This window comes from Notothenia coriiceps, unplaced genomic scaffold, assembly GCF_000735185.1.
Source record: "Notothenia coriiceps isolate Sejong01 unplaced genomic scaffold, NC01 NC01_scaffold00000339, whole genome shotgun sequence".
Taxonomy (NCBI): domain Eukaryota; kingdom Metazoa; phylum Chordata; class Actinopteri; order Perciformes; family Nototheniidae; genus Notothenia; species Notothenia coriiceps.
Genome location: NW_011333040.1, coordinates 14343956 through 14361350, shown reverse-complemented (window position 1 = coordinate 14361350; position 17395 = coordinate 14343956). Strand labels below are relative to the sequence as shown.

The window sequence follows — 17395 nt, the reverse complement described above, 5'->3', positions numbered from 1 at the left end:
AGTTATTATAAGTGTTTTTTTTTTGGAAAAGTGGTAGGCGGTAATGCAAGGTCTGGATGCCAACCGCCTCTTAAAACCAAAAAGAAGAAGAAGTTTAATGTGTTCGTGCCTTCTGGATATTTTCTAATGCAGATTTTGAACTTATCTTATGGCTTGCCCTGTGGTTGAAAACAGACTGCTCATAGATACGGGTTTTTCAGTAAGTGAGGTTTAATTCTCTATTACATTTATTTTCTGGATAATCAGATAATAATTCTGTTCCACGCTCCAACCCAGTAGGTGGCGGTGTCTGCCTTGACGCTGGTAGCCAGCCGATCTTAAGCTAAGGAAGAAGAAGCAGCAGCAGCATCAGCAGAAGAAGAAGAAAAGAAGAAGAAGTATATCAGAAGAAGAAGAAGGGGAAAAAGAAGAGGAAAAGCACAGCTTTTTAGCTGCTGTACTTAAAGGAAGCGCCACACCAGTGGCTTTGACTGAGCCATGCGGTAGGTCGGAACACTCTCCGTGTGGAAACGGTGCAGGGCAACCAGTCACTTCCTGTATTGTTTACTTTTATGATTTGTGTCTGTTCAATGTTAGCTGCGGATGTGCTAACTAGTAAGCTAGCTTTGACAAAGACTATGCTGAACTTTATTGCATCATTACGCGGAGGAAGGTCTTCAGTTTAAAGTGTTCCCCCTGTCAGTAACCGTCCAACGGTCAGCATAATGTTCTATCGTTGGCTACAACCATACGTAAAGCTGCTAATGTGTTGGTGGTTTGCTCAAAGCTTGATTCAGGTTATATACATTGCCTTATATCATTAGTGAGTGGTTTTTATTTCAGACTTCCCTTACACGCCCTGAAACAAGTTGTACCTGGACATTACTGAGTTACGTTAACAAAAAGCACTACAAGTCCTCATGTTTGTGTGAAGCTGTTCCACATGCTGTGATGTTCTCACTCTCAGCACTATAGCTCTGGTTTGATGTCCTCCCACGTGAAGCTTCTGATAGTTTCTTCCCCCAACTGTCTGACAATTACGCTTGCATGATCTGCACTCGGATCAGTCAAACCAGTTAACGAACGCATATTACTGCAAAGTCTGTTTTAATGGATTCAATATTTGCCTCAACATTTATTATTATTTGGTTATCAAATTCACAATTTTATAATCCAGGTTATGATGAGTGCCTTATATGTGTATACCTGGTTTAGTAACCTACATTTTCAAGAGAATGTTGAAATAATAGTCTAAATATCTCTATCTGTATAGTTCTATCCAACCCACAGGTTTAACCCGATCAAATGTCTCAATTTCGAGCTAGAGACCTGAAGTAATGCAAATGACAAGCACCCCTACCTCTGTATCCTTTCCCCTTGATCCCATGTACTTATCTTGGTTGTGATGTTTGTCCCAAACTAAGGTTCCTGCCTAGGAAGTAGCACCCCTGCAGGAGGGAGGAAGTGTGTGTCTGTCTTCAAGCCTGGGCAGTGTCGCACAGTGATGGGGCCGAGGAAGAAGGCCTCTAAACCGCAGCCTGTGGTGGGCAGCAGTGGAGGGGAAGTGCTCCTGAGACCCAGTGAGCCCAAAGACTACATCAATGAGCTGTCCCATGAAGTCCTCTGTCATATATTCAGGTACAATGCCATGTGGGGGAGTTGGTATAAATAATGATCAGGAGAAAACAAAGTTTCAGCGGTCAACATGTCTGAAGATTTCAATGTCTTGGACAAATGGGAGAAAATCCAGTCAAATATCATCTGTGTTTATTATTGGTCTTAAAAAATATTGTTAGGAAGGCTATTTAAAGAATGTCATCTTCAAGGAATTCATATTCATATTTGATTGTAAAGTAGGTTATTTCAAATAAAACAAGTCCCTTCAAAACACTTCTGCATGATTTTAAAAAGAAGAAAATAATGCTGAAATGACTAAGCAGTAACACTTAACAGTTAACACAAATCATTTCCCTCAGCTTTTGGCCTACATATTCTCATAATGGCAGAGAAAGCGGACAAATGGTTATTAAAACCTGTTTGAATTCATAGTCTACGCCCCTTGATTGTCTTTCTGATCAACCTTTATAGAGCCCATCGATCAAACTATAGTTATTATTAATGTTGTAGAATCTGACCTACTAACCTTTCAGCATTTGCAAGTCATTGGTCTGTACGCCATAATATGCACTTTTTTGGTCGCAGTGATATTTATTGACTTAGTTTTAGATAACTCACGTTCAAAACCTTTGAAAATGTTGTTTCATTGTGTTTTAAGCCCACATTTCGTTTAACATTTCCTAAATTGAATGTGTGTACATTTAAAGTAGTAGACTGAAATGAGTTACACATTGACCTAAGCCAAAAGTGCGAAAGGTTTGAAAGGTTTAAACGTTGTTTGGTTTCGTAGGTACCTTCCCATGAAGGACATCATGTGTATGGAGTGTCTGTCCAGAAAGCTTCGAGAAGCTGTGACTCTGTACCTGCGCGTGGTCAAGGTGGTGGATCTGTGTGCCGGCCGCTGGTGGGAGTACATGCCTTCAGGTGAGAGCACAACCACTGCTTCCCTTACCAACTAAACCAAACTAAGAGCATGTTCACTTTTTTTTTTTAAAAGTCATTCGTCATTAGTATTTTCTGTAATGTGGTGTAGAAGTATAGGGCCGGAGTATAGGGTTCAGACAATGACTTTGTGGTAGATAAAAGTCTCAGATGTAATGTGAGCTGCAACAGGGGGAACTGTAGTGAGAGAAAAGTGGTTAAAGTGGTTTTGGAAAGCATCAGGAGAGTGACAATAGCAGCAGCTACAGAGCAGCTGCAGTGTTTTGCTGAGCGATGGTGAACAGGGAATTGCCACAGTATAGCATGGGGGGGGGGGGAACCATGTTTTACTGGTCAGTGTGTTTATGGGTTAGCAACCTTTTGTTTGTTTTCATATATGTTGAGGACATGGTCTGAATGTACTGCTTTTTCTGGGTCAGGCTTTACAGATGGCAGTTTTCTGCTCCTTTTGAAGAAGATGCCAGATCTGGAGCAGCTATATGGCCTCCACCCTCGGTACCTGGAGAGGAGGCGAGTCCGAGCCTACGAGGCTTTCAGTATACCTGGAGTCCTTGAGGCACTACAAGCCTGTCCCAATCTGCTGGTCAGTATATTTTTGACAATGATTCTCTTCTGCAGCAAGGCTTCCTTGCATCAGGTTTCAATCTATCCAGCTGTACCACGCGTTTGTATTACAAAGAATGCATACTTTTAGCATTCTGTGGCACATAACGGAGTGAGTCATAGCAGAGGCTTGTGATGTTTTTATAGTCTGTAGAAAAGTCAGCAGGGCTATTAAACTCTTCTGTTCAGGGGGCCCCATTTTTCAAAAACCTGACCATTGCATAGAAATATATATATTATTTATGAAATATATATTTTTAAAGTAAAGAGCTGTTTAGTATTTATCAACGAATGTGCAAATGTGAATAGTATTGAGTATACAGCAAGGCACGACCTTGTTGATGAGGCAAGCTGCAGTCGGGTACAAACACATTTTGTGAGGTGAGGTTTTGTTCCTGATGGACCTCAGGCTCCTTCCTAAGTCTGTTCTTGAAAGGCCCTATACAATTAAAGTTATAATTATTATGAAGAGTGCCAGTATGTGGTGCGTCCTTGTGATAACACAAGAGCTATGGGAACTAATGTCACCATTTCATTGTTACATTATGAAGCTTATGTCACATACTCCTTTTTCTCCTTTGACACCCTGATGGTGTTGCTGCGCTGTTAGAAATCTGAATGTATTTGTAGGATTCAACATTTGGATTTGTCAAATTACTATTCCAGGAAAAGTGTTAACGAGCAAGCTTTCAACTGTATATCTGTCCTAAGTGTATAGAGATGTGAATCAAGCCATTACAGCTAAGCACACTATCTACTGGAAGAAAAACAGCTAGCAAGTGGACCTTGCATTTTGATGGGTTTTGTCAAATAACTGGATTTTCCTGAATTCCAGGGCGTGGAGACGTCCCATCTGGAGCTGGTGGAAGCCATATGGAACTACATGCCTCAGGTTCATATACTGGGGAAGTTCCGCAACCGTAATGGGGCCTTTCCCATTCCTGCTGAGAACAAACTGACCATCCCCATAACTGCAAAGATCCAGACCCTACATCTCGTGGGTAAGAAACGCCACAATAAACCGAAAACTCCTGCTACTGCCTAGAAATTGCAGCTGAAATACAATTCATTGAAATATGTAAATCCATTTATTCTCGTTAGTGCAGGAGCTTGTGGGGCTTGTAAATGGACCTGCAAGGGCCATGTCGTGTCACCTTAGTTTGAAAAACAGCAGCACTGTAATTGATGAACTTCACAAAGTGTCTGTTTGTTGTAGGTGTGAATGTCCCGGAGATCCCCTGCGTGTCCATGCTGCGTCATCTTTACCTGAAGTGGGTTCGCCTCACCAAACCTCAGCCGTTTAAGGACTTCCTGTGTGTGAGCCTGAGAACCTTTGTCATGCGCAACTGTGCAGGGCCAACGAACTCCCTCAAATACGTTCCCCTGGTAACGGGTTTAGCATCAGCTCGGAACCTCGAGCAGTTGGAGCTGGTGAGGGTTCCCTTCCTCGGGGGGCTGATCCAACATGTGGTGGAAGACAGCTGGAGGTCAGGTGAGGAGGGCGTGTGTGTGAAACAAAAAAAAGTATATTATTTACAAAAAGTAATTATAAAATGGAATTATGGTTGGAAAGTGTAATAAATATTTATGTTGGTCATAGAATATTTTATGATTGTACAAATTCCAATAGGGTTGGGACGTTGTATTGAACAATTGAATACACAACAAAGACGTGTCTGTGATATTGCGTATGTGTCTCCAGGAGGATTTCGGAACCTCCACACCATTGTGTTTGGAGCGTGTAAGAACTCTCTGGAAGTGGACCTGGGTTACCTCATCATCACTGCTGCTCGCAGGTGCTCAACCATTAACCAGTTAATTCAACTAGCTGCATGTACAGCTAGAGTTTTCATAGAAAAACCACAGGGTTCCACTTTATGGTCTAGTTGCCGGCAGTGTGAACTGTTGGAGGAGGCCTGATCATTTATTCTGGCAAATTACTCAGACCTAATAATTGACCTAACAGAATTTATTGAGTCTATGTAAGTTTACTGCTTGTCTCAGATCCACCAACGTCAGCAAGATCTCACCTCTATTAACTCCCTGAAGAACCAGGTTCAATTAACTGCTGTTTCAATTCAGGCGACCCGCTACATCTGTTTAAGCGATCCCGAAGGATTTTGATATCAGTAGTGAGGTGTGGCCCTACCTAAGTGTGAGTGTGGCAGGGTGCAATCTTACCTTTTGAAGCAGGAGAGGAGAGCACAGATGTCTTTTTAAGTTATCCCAATCCAAAAGGTGGGATCAGTTTATTCGAAGAAAAATTGGTCCATACTTGAACAGGTTTTTACCTTCTCTCGTTACAATATGACAATAATATAAAACATATCATGCTGTGGTCATTTTCTAATCTGAAACCTGAATTCATAGTTTTGACATTAAAGTCTTCCGACATAATCCAAAGGAATCTCCTCAAGGATCGCCGGGCCTGCACATTCACACCTATAGCCTGACAACATTCAGAGGCGGTTCCTCGTAAATGGTCAGTGTGATCTAACAGTTTCAAACTTTCATCCAACAATTCACTCAACTTCAAAGAAATTCGAGCAATATTTACCAAGTTTAAGAGAACCTTACAGAGGAAAAAGCCAGCTCTCCAGGGAGAGAGCTTACCGGGAGAAAGCATACGAACTTTGGTACTCCACCTCCGCAGAGAAAATCAGAATCTTGCTGATAAAAGCAACGCCTTTTATATAGGTTGTACGAATTTTAGTCATCCAGCTTTTGAAAAGAGCATGTGAAGATAGCTGACAAGTGCAACCAGGATAAGAACCCCAATCGTCCCCTCGACAGGTGGCAGGATAAACTCAATGAAGAACAGCGCCAAGCTCTGAGTAATATGTTTCTGTTGGTCTTTCACAAAGCCAAACATGTACGTCCTATGCGTTCATATGAGGAGGACATTGCACTTCTCAAGAGGCTTAAAGTTAATGTTGGGACTGCTTATCATTCGAGAGAAGGGGATCCCGCATCATGGAGACCATCGCACAGGCAATCAGTTCAGAGTTGTATGTAAAAATTTTGGGTGTGTGCTTTTTGATGGATCAGAAAGACATTAACCAAAAGTGGAGCAGGAAAATTGTGTACATTGTGTCTGTGGGTAGCAAGGGAGAGTTTAGCTCAGATTTCATTGGGTTTAATTAATTTGGGTGTGAAACGAACGGCACAGGACATAAACAGACGGGATGGAGCAACTCTTTCCATGCTTGTGGCTTAGGAGATGAGTGGAAGGACGAAGGTTGGTGTCTTTATGCCACAGACGCGAGCTGCAGTGAACGGGGTCGTCCCCAAACTGCGTAAACTGGTGGGCGATTGGGGGATTGGCCTTGTGCATATCCTTTGATCCTTCAACTTGGCGCAAAAGAAAAAAAAGATCTCCACAGGTTTTGGCAACACAACCACTGACGACATTCTTCAGAAATATGAAGGCCATCCTGTCTATCGACAGAGACTCCCCTGTAAGAGAATGGATGCTTTTAAAGCGAGCAGGAAAACGTTTGGCAGCGTTCCTCTGTGTATGACATTTTTGTTTTTTTAATTGCATTACAGAAAATAAAGAACTTTATCACAATATTCTAATTTTCTGAGACAGTCCTGTATACTATAGGTCAGTAACCAAAAATATCCTTTAAAACTGGAGAGATAAAAAAATGCATAAATAAAAAAATGTTAAGGTAAAATAAGATATGAATGAAAAACACAAATAAAGTAAGTTACATTCATTTGTTATTGGCTATGGTAGGCTATTGGTTATGTTCACATACTTATTTGATTACATCTACTTGTCTAAGATGACAACAGAGACTTTCGACCCAAAACCAGCTGTTGACTTGTGGATGCAAGCAGCTAATCGCAGACTCAACCAGAGAGAAAGAAGTAGGCCTACATCATCAGCTGCCATGTCTGACAGAGAGGAAGACAGTGAGGAGAACAGTCAGGAGGGTAGTGATGACAGCTTGTAGGATTACTGATCGTGCTAATGTTGTCTTGTGTTCACCTCTGCTTGTGTGTTCAGTGCACGTGTGTGTCTGACAAATAAAGTCAAGAGCCCCTCAAAAGTTATGGTTGAATTCATTTTAAGGATGAGCACCAAGCAACATCTCCAGGTGCTCCTTTGAGAACCAGGGTAAAAAAGTTATGTGTACCCCTGACAATAGGAGTCTATGAGCTGGCTACTACACTATTAGGGTAGATTTGGACACACTGTCCCGACACTGTACAGAGCAAAGCATAAACACAGGACATGGAAGTAAGAAGCTCACTGATACCCAGGTTAACATGGAGTTAAAAGAAAACCCTTATTGAACCTGTCCTTACCTTCAGAGCACTAACGTTTCCTAATGACATGATTTGTGTCTGTTCAACAGGCTTCACGAGCTGCGTATCCAGCCTTCTCTGACCAAAGATGGCGTCTTCTCAGCCCTAAAAATGGCTGAACTAGAGTTTCCTCAGTTTGAGACACTTCATCTGGGATATGTGGATGAGTTCCTGCTGCAATGTAAGTTTCCTCCAAATATCTTCAGCAGAACTCAGATCATGTTTCCTTCCCTGAAAGAAATCAGCATTTCCATACTCTTTCTTCTTGTGCTTAATTTCCATGTTAATATATTATCAAACAATAGACAACCATGGCTCTCCTTCTCTAGCTGCTTTTCTTTCTTTGTGAATGTGTAGGTAAGATGACTCATTCGGAGCTGGTGAAGTATGGTCTGGCTGATGTCATTGAGAACCCAGGCATCATCACTGATATTGGAGTGAAGGTAGTGAACGAGGTGTTCACTAACATCAAGTACCTGCTGATCTACAATTGTCCTCACCTGCATAACCCTCACCACTGGATCACAGGTAACACTCCACAGACATCACTGGTTGCCTGAAGTGTGTCTCTCAAGGCGCTAATATTAATGTGGGCTCTATGTAATAGAAGTTGTATTTTGCTGCTGTCTTTGGTCTTTCAGTTGTTGCTTTGTTGTAGTGCTGTGTGTAGCTGTTATCTCTGCCTTTGTCTGTCCTCAGATCAGTCCAGATGGAGTCGTCTGGTCGATCTCACTCTGGTTCGCTGTCATGCCATCAAACTGGAATCCTTTTCCCAGTTCATAGAGGCACTTCCCAGCCTGGAGTTCATCTGTCTGGACCAGATGTTTAGAGAACCACCCAAGGTATACACTACATATATATATATATATATATATATATTTCTCCCCCTCAGATCCCTCGATGTAGACAGGTGTGTGTGTTTTCGCCTCGTAGTTTTTCTGTCCAATTAGACATTTTTAAAACACAAGTTAGCTGTTTATTTCCTTTCATGGTCAACATTTTTGGTTTCACGAAGATACCACTTAACATCACATATTATTTACACTTTTCTTCAAAGCGACTAAAATACCCTAGACATGCCTATCGACCAGCCCAATTGGACATTTTGTCAGGACTGACCACATCATGAGTTGTTATCGCCAGTTGTAGAGCACAGCAGCCCTCCATGGCTGAGTAGTTGTAATGAAAAGGGGAAACAACGGAATGCTTTCAACAACAACAATGAACTGAGACTATTGTTTGTGAAACCATTGTATGTACTCATGCATGTTCTGCGTGTCCTGTGTGAGACAGGGCTGTGCCAGGGTGGGTCTGAGTGCAGGGACTGGTATCGGCGTGTCCTCAGCACTTGTCAGCAACCAGAACTCCAACAACGACAATGATAACAACAACAACCACCACCACCACAACAATGAGCCCAACATGCCCCCTGCCCCTCCACCTGTCAACATCATCAACAACAACAACAACAACCAGAGACAGCAGCAGGAGCACAATGGTAAGTCCTACCTGCAGTCCTAGGGGAACAGCAGTTCAACACAGCAGCAACTATTGTGGACTTTAGCTTCTGGAGTCTTAAAACAACCTTACCTTTTCAACCCTTAGTCTTTAGAAAGTACACCTGAACCTTTCTGGGATTATGCTAGTGCTCTGCCGGAGATGAAGTGAGCTAAATGTGATTCAGTGAAGTGATTCAGACTCGGACATTTTAATGTTGTGCAACATTCTATCACCAAAAATCTAAATGCAGTGTATTTAGTAGATAACTTTCAGATCTGTCAATAGCTTCTGGGAGAGAGCATCTTATCAGAATCAGATATCCTTTATTGGTCCTACAGATAGGAAATGTAAAATCATAGTGCAGTGCAGACAAATCAACATTAGTAGAGTAGAATATTAACTTAGGAGTTTATTTAATAACATTGTTAATATAAACAAATCTAATGAACACAAGTCTGTGGTAAAAAATAAGTAGCAGCATCATAAAAAAGTGAACATATGAAAGTAACAACATCATTAATTAATAAATATAACTGTCATCTCTCAACAGTGCTGAATATTGAAGTATCAACAAGTAATAACAAAAGTAAATAGTATACCGTAATAGCAACTATTGTACAACAGGGTGGTTATAGTCAGTATTGGTGTCTGTACGAGGGACTGTGGTGATTGGTATGTAACAAATGTTTATTTTCACTGAAGCAGCAGCAGCAGCAGAGGTAAATGGGATGGAGGATGAGGAAGAGGAGGAGGAGGAGGTGATGTTGGAGGAGGAGAACATGGAGCATCAAATAGAGCTGAAAGGAGCACAAGGGGAGGTGAGAGCTGAGGGGGCGGACGCAGCTCCAGGGCCCAGTCGTCTGGCTGAAACACCACAACGTCCCGACGAGGAGCAAGCAGGTTTGCAGCTTGTTTTTTTGTTGTTGACAGTAGCAGGGGTTAAATCTGGCACATGTAATATTAGCGTACACTCAGTTTTGATGTAGTAAATGGAAGCATTAACTTCCTCAGTGTTGTATTGACTGGGAAAGCTGAGTTCTCCTGCTGCAAAGTCTGATCTTTCTGCCAGGAGGCAGGACCTGCAGGCTCACCTGCCACTATGTATCTGGGGAGCCAGGGGGCGCACGTGCTCTATGCTGTTTCAAAACTAAACTTCCCTGTTCTCTTTGCTTGAACTGCAAACTAGTTATGTTTCCAAGACCCATGCATTGCATCGGGTCAGGGCTGGCATGGCACTCTGCAAACAGGAGCAAGCCGCTTTCTCAATGTAGCTTGTTGGACATCCACATAAAAGCTGAAATAATTTCCTAAATACATCAGCCGTCTAATCCAGCATTTCTTCATGCTCACACGTAAAAAAAGAAAATGCTTTTCCTAATCATTTTGGATGTCTACTGATCTGTCTTTCCCAATTCCAGGTCCCAGTGGCTTAGTACAGCAGAACAGAGCAGCAGGGGCAACTGTTCCAAAGCCCCCCCCGGTCATCTCAGACTCTGACAGTGAGGAAGAGGAATGTCTTGTATCAAGGCTAATGCCAGCTTCCTGTTTGCAGCAGCCAGCTTCCTGTGCAGAAGGTAACACTATTTCACAGAACACCAGTCATTATAACCATTGCGTGTCACAATGGGTTGTGGGTGTGGACTGGGGTCAGTAACACAACAGCTACAGAATAAGGGCTTCTTGTTCAATACAAAAAAGGATCTACACACAAATGTGGCTATAAGCATAAGAACATGGTTTAAAACGAAGAGCTTGGGTTGTCCCGTGTATGTAAAATAAACATGTATGTGTTTCCAGGGAAAGGAAAGACTCCTCTGAGGCGGAGCAACAACGTGGCCGGATCAGCGGCAGACTCGCCTGACCTGACGAAGGCTCAGCTGTCAGAGAGCAGCTGTGAGAAGAGCTGCCAGGTGACCAGTGAACAGATCAAAGCCGACATGAAGGCTGCTGCTGACACCAGCAGGAGGACTAGTGCTAAAGGAGCGGAGGCTGCTGCTCGCCTCGGGGGGGACACTGGGACAGGGCGGGGCCCTGGAGGGAGGCCGCTCACTGGCTCTGCTGCCTGGGCTGGACCTGGAGCTGCCTCTTCCAGGCAGGTAGGTGGATGTGGGAGGGTGGTGATGGGGACCTCCCACAGAGCAACCACAACCACTGAGAGAGCAACAGGAACTGGCAGGCCAAGTGAGGGCTCAGAAGGCCCTTCTGGAGCAGGGACTGAGAAGAGCTCTTCTTGTGTGGACAACGGGGCTCCCAGGTGTGCTGCTGTCAACCATGCCTACAGGAGAGCATCACTGCTGCCTGCACAGGGAGAGAGACCAGCCACCCCCCCGGGATCTGCCCCTGCTGACGGGTCAGGGTCACAGCACGGTCAGCCCGGAGACAAGGACTTCGTTCCTAGAAGACCTTTGACCCGATCTTGCACTCGTATGACCCCTGTGTCGCTGGTATCTGAGACAGGTAACTGAACACAGAACACACTGAATGTCCCACAATCATCACTTCAGGGGAGTGGCACTGACCGTGCTTTCCTTTATGTGCCAAGGCTTGGGTTTGTAGTTTCATGGAGCCCAGTAAGTGGTGGTTCTGCACTCAGTGTTTCAATATGCCCCCCTTCAAAGTCAAATGAGAAACAAATAACACAGAAATTCAAAATAATGACTTTAAAAAGGTCATTAACCTCTAATCTACACTCAAAATCCATTGAAAGACTATAGAGATCTAATAAATAACTGCACAAGATATCATGAGGGCCGAAAACCAAATGGAGGGTTTTTATATTCATTTAAAGATTTTTTGTGGCTTTTGTTTATTTGCTCATGCATACCATTGCTTTACCCATAAGTCATGGTATGGACATAAACATGTGGCATACTCCAAATGGATGTAAAAGTCTGTGGAGGTTAACAATGACTGAATCTGTGTATTCAACATGATACGTTTAATGTAGTCTCTCCAAAGGGTTTATGTCCATGAAGGGACAGAGCTCTGTTATGCAAAAGAGTCGGGTCTTAATTAGGGATGGGAATTTGAAAGCAAATGTATATTCGAATATTCGACCCCCCAAAAAACGGTTAACCGGTTAACCGAAATGTACATATCCTATAAAAAAAAAAATTGGGTAACAAAAAAATGTTCTATTTTTTTTTTTTCAATACATTTTGGAAAAAGATACATACATGTTCAAATAACTGTAGAAACCAAGTCGAATTTGTCAAATGTATTGAATTGGTGATCACAGTTTGACAGCTATAGGCCTACAGCTTTCATGTGCGATTCACAATCAGCCCAGCTGTAGAGAAGACCCTCTCAGCTGGAACGGAGGTTGCGGGTATAGCATGTATAAGTTTAATTTGGCATTGTTTGACCTCTACACCGCACTCACTAACCTGGTTACCTGGTCGAAATATTTCCACACATTACTCCTTTTTGACGCCATGTCTGTTGTGTAGGACTCTTCTTAGAGTGTAAATAATTACCGGACTATGACTGGTAAAATATGTTGAATACCGGCAAAACTAAATCTCTCAAGTCAAAATGTGTATGTACTTTGCAGCCAAGCAGCGCTTATTGTTGTTTAGGCTGNAGGCTGATAACTACAGCTCAGTGAGGTAAAGGACTCTGAGTGTTTAGATAGTGTTTACATAAATTGTGACCAAACCGTTTGAACTTAGACTAAAGTGAACTATCTAAACACTCAGAGTCCTTTACCTCACTGAGCTGTAGTTATCAGCCTCTCAGTCTGACTGGAGAGGACTCTCCCTCCACATTATTTATTCTTATATCCGTTAGAGCAGCTAGCACCAGATTCTAATAACAACAGAGCCGGTACCGGTGCACCCTCCCTCTCTCCCTCGCTCACTCGCACTTTGGCTGTGAGCTGCGGGCGCCAGATAAGCCGACATCCCCCATTTTCATCACTTACAGCGCCCATCATACAGGGCAAATGAAACGTGTAACCCGGGTGAAAAGGGTGTTACATTTACTTAATTATGAATATTGTTACATCAATGCCGAAAATTAGGATGAGCCCCAACGGTCAAAAATGTTTTTTTACCTCCCAGAGCTGTCAGCCCAGCGCCTCCCCGGATCTGGCGCCCTAGGCGAACATCTATAACGCCAGTGCTACGGGCCAGCCCTGAGTTCATACGCAACTCGCAAATATCTTTCTCTCTCTCTCTTTTCTCTTCTCTCCCTTCTCTCTCTTCTCTCTCTCTCAATGTTGGTACACAAATGCGCGTTTTTTCAAATGACCCGGTGCTCTTTTTTTTGGCGGAGGTGCGCATGCGCACCAGTTATGTGCAGCCCTGGTTATGATGCTTGACCCAAACAATGTCAGGTACCATCATTTTGGTGTATGTTTATGTTGAGAAATGTTCAAATTCAACTTACTCTCTGACCTTAAAAGTATGTGTTACAGGTATATACACACCACTCAGTGGGAAAAGGTAGAAACAGAGTTGCAGCTTTAGCCTGGCATGCTAACGGTTTGATACAATTTTCTAAGTCAAGTATAAACTCTAATCTTTCTTTGGGTTTGAGTCTGTACAAACCTCTACAGCGCTCCACCGCATTCATATTTCCTGCATATCTTCTTTAACCTGTATCAACATGATGATGAAATGTTATGAACCAACAGTTGGATTGTCATAAATGTGGTTCATATTCCCATATTCCACTTAGTAAAACGCACCTTGGTGATCCTCTTATTTTTCATCTTGTGAAGCCTGTATATGGCCGTCCTGCTACATCTCCGACAACCCTGTTTAAAAAGCGTAAGCTGATCTGAAGGCTCTCAAATTACTTAAATCTCCCCAAATCATAGAAGGCTCAGGATGAGGAATTTTTTATTTGCACCCCCCCACAGGTCAGAGCTCCCACTAAAATAACAAACATCCTCTCTATCCCTGTTCATATTTTCACTGTCGCTGTGGATTGTGTTTGTCATCATCTAACCTCCATTGTTTTCAGCCCACATTGTGAGGATATACAGGAGCGGGAGATAAACATTGGTTTACAGAATCAAAGGTTTCACTTAGTGATCTGATCTCAACAAAATGACGCTTATCCTTATGCAATACATGTTACATGCTAGACGCTTTTATCCAAAGCGACTTACATACTCAATACTGTGGCCAATTTTGCACTACTAACTACTAAATACTGCTAATGATTGCATTGATTGTGTGACCATCTATGTTTCATGTTGTCTGTAGATGTTTAATTGCTCTTGCACTTTCAGTGTACAGTTTTGCTGTTGTGTTGCTGTGTTTATTGTGTTTATTGTATTTTGTTACTCTGGCACAACAATTTCCTTTGGGATAAATAAAGTCTTATCTTATCTTATCCCCGCAGGAGCAATTTGGGGTGAAGTGTCTCAGGGACAAAACAACATGCTGACTGCGCCACAGCTTCCCTTATGACAAGCTCTGGATGTTAATGCTAACAGAAAGCTTTTTCGACGTATAAATATACAAGTGTAAGGGCAGCAGCCATATATCTCATAGTGTTGGTGTCTACAAAACTAGTAAGAATCTGCGCATGACATTTGCCAAGGGAAGGACAAAACATTTCGGAGCATTTCACTGGTTTGAGTTCTGCAAGAAATGTGTTGGATTTTCTTAAAGCTCACTCTGGTGAAACATCTCTAATCATACACAGTGACCTAACACTCCAGGCTGGAATGTGTGCATAGCTTAACCGCCACATGTTGTGTTGTGCAGGGAAATTAGAAGCATACTTGGTGGTGCTTGTTTTTACATTGGCTATAAAAATACACTTTTTTCAACTCCCTGTTGCTGCTGGCAAGTTGACTCGCTCTAGAAGCATCAAGCGTGAGAGAGAGAAGAGGAGTTGCATCAGTCCTTAAATCTGAGGTTTGGAGAGAAGCAAGCAGAGAATGAACCAACAAAGAAAGGGAAAGACAGGGGGAAAAGATGAGGGGACACAAGATAAGGGAATAACAAAGGAGGACAAATACTTAACAGTTCTAAATTAAGTTGTGTGAAACACTGACATGTGAGAGCTCAGGACACACACTGAAAACACACCCCAGACATGCCCTCCCTGCATCTCCTTTATAAAAAATATTTTTTTTCTTTATTACGTTTTTAAAAATACTGTGTTGCTACAGTGATAATATTGAATCTTTGTGAATCACAGAGTTAAAAAAACATTAATACTTTAGCACAGCCCCCTCCCATCCCTTACAACTCCCCCCCTCACATAATGTGATTACTGCAGAAGAATCTCACATGTAACAACCAACATGATTTATTTATGTAATATAATGAGAATAAATAGGGGTCGTAAAGGCGGACCTTTACTTTGGGGTCGACATGTCCTTTACCAGCGCCAAATTTGGCATCTGTCATAAATAGTGACAAAATAGTTATCTCCTTATGGAAGATTTGTAAAACACTTAGTCATTTATCCTCTTCTATCATTATTCAAACAAAAACTAAAGTAGTTCATCAGTGACTCAAATTTCAACAGTTTTCAGTTCTATGAACGTTGACTGTAAAGGATGCAGCATTTGAACATTTAATCTAAATGAATCGTATTCAATTCCTTATGTTTCTTTATAAAAAATATGCTATATGCCTTGTTCTAGTGATTTGAGAGGAGGGGCCTGTCGGGGGTCCGGCCGGTGAAGCAGAGCAGAAAAAGGAGTCCCTGCAGACGCAAAACACACCACTGTCACTTCAATCATTCCAACAGTGTGAACTTGGCTTCAGTGACCAAAGTCTGACCAGGGGGGTCTCCAGAGAGAGCAGGCTGTGGAGAAGACTGGTGTGGGGGGGGTCTGAGAGGAAGTGTGTGGTGCCTTTGGAGATGCCATTCTCTGAGCAGCTGGTGCCCTGGCAGGATTATGTACAGAAGAGAAGCCACACTGACAGAGAAAGATGGAGGGCACCAAACACCCACACAGCCATGCCCCCCCATCACATTCTCCCTCGCTCGGGGTAAACAGTACAATAAAAACTGAACCAGAGATAGCAGTGATACTCGCGATGATGCCAATGCCCCCCCCCACCATCTGATATTGACTAAACAGCGGCTCCATTGAGAGCAGCTCTCATGGGGCTCCGTGTGAAGGCTCTGTGTAAACGCAAACCGTGGGGGCATTCACCGTAAAATACATTTGAAAATGAGACCTTCTCTTAGTAGATGCAAAAGCACTATATCGATTATAATTTATGAACTTTGTTTTTCCAGAAAGCCATTTTGACCACTGACGTGACTCAAAATCAGATTAGGCTGCAGTAGTTATAAAAACAAAGATAACATTGATGATAAACTACATAACGATAATGACCTCTTTTAAATTCGCAAACTTCTACCATCACTATTCAACATCTGGCCTTATCAAACGGTAGTACATAGGATACAGCAGCAGAGATCCTGCCTTTGACAGCTCTCTACAGATGTAGCACTCCAGATAGGACTCCACCCAGCGGATTCCAACCAAAAACCCAGCGGATCCCAGTGGCTGGGAGATTAAAGCCCTCCCACTATTTCCTGAAAGGGCGTTGCCAAATTTCCCCATTTGTTCAATTTCAGGATTTAACCATGAGATGGCGCTTCATTCACAAATACACAAAGACAACTTGGTGTTGTAGACCTTAGTTTGTTTGCAATGTTTGCAGCTCTGCAGTCGCGTTTGCTGAATACTGTAGCATTTAATCACTTATTTGTTATGGTTTTCACAGGCTACTATAACGAAAAAACATCAATATTTTAGATCAAATAAAGTATATCTAATCTTATTATCTTAATTGTATTTCAATAATACAGATGTAGCGATTAATTTCAGACAGTTTGAAACGCGAGGGCCGTGATTGGTACGTGATCTGCCCTCGCTCAAGGGTTGAAAACGCTCCAGCTTGACTTGAGACCGCCCCTCACGTGTAAGATAAATGTAATTATATGAGCAGCTGCAATGGATCTTGATCCCAGGGGGTGCGTGGGGTTCCACACTGGAGCTCATGTGAAATAAAGTCAGATAAGTCTGGATGACAGCGGAACTTTGTTAAGATCATATGTCCGGATACATACTCTGTGCTAACATAAGAGACACTGTAATCATTTACCAAACATCCCATGTTGTTATTTAACAATAATGTTGTTTAGTCAAAAAACGACAGTGAGGAATGCAGCCCGGGCTCTCGGCAGATTTTTAATCCTAATTTAATCATATCTTCACCACGGATCTTTATGTTTATGTTGCGAATTGACATAAATCACTGACAATATGAATATTACTGTATTAACTTCATTAAAACGTTATTACGTGCCCTAAATCGTAATGTCACTTTAAACAACTATTTTTCTTTAATGGCAGCCTGTCGGCAGATCGCCCACGCGCAGCGAGGATCTTGGTTGCATGACGGGTGTTATTTTCACCATAAGGAAACAATCGCTGCAGAATTTCCCGTGC

General features: G+C 42.5%; 1 protein-coding gene across 3 annotated transcripts; it reads left to right on the top strand.

The window, feature by feature from the left end:
* The first annotated feature begins 369 nt into the window (after window positions 1-369).
* Window positions 370-11587, top strand: fbxo38 (F-box protein 38). 3 transcript variants are annotated; one of them, XM_010772623.1, is made up of 14 exons: window positions 370-482; window positions 1404-1617; window positions 2387-2520; window positions 2958-3121; window positions 3977-4142; window positions 4358-4633; window positions 4844-4937; window positions 7509-7639; window positions 7816-7986; window positions 8158-8300; window positions 8752-8956; window positions 9667-9858; window positions 10377-10532; window positions 10756-11587. In XM_010772623.1, the coding sequence occupies exons 2-14, from the start codon at window positions 1484-1486 to the stop codon at window positions 11421-11423; spliced, it is 2634 nt and encodes an 877-aa protein (XP_010770925.1). In that variant the 5' UTR covers window positions 370-482; window positions 1404-1483; the 3' UTR covers window positions 11424-11587. The 3 variants fall into 3 exon arrangements, with proteins under 3 accessions (XP_010770925.1, XP_010770918.1, XP_010770910.1); XM_010772616.1 differs by having other exon boundaries at window positions 9664-9858; XM_010772608.1 differs by having other exon boundaries at window positions 9661-9858.
* Window positions 11588-17395: the final 5808 nt, after the last annotated feature.

Coding starts and splice junctions, on each gene's coding strand:
- fbxo38 (XM_010772608.1), top strand. CDS start 1,484: ATGGGGCCGAGGAAGAAGGCCTCTAAACCGCAGCCTGTGGTGGGCAGC. Junction 1,618..2,386: donor GTCCTCTGTCATATATTCAG/GTACAATGCCAT, acceptor TTGGTTTCGTAG/GTACCTTCCCATGAAGGACA. Junction 7,640..7,815: donor GGATGAGTTCCTGCTGCAAT/GTAAGTTTCCTC, acceptor GTGAATGTGTAG/GTAAGATGACTCATTCGGAG.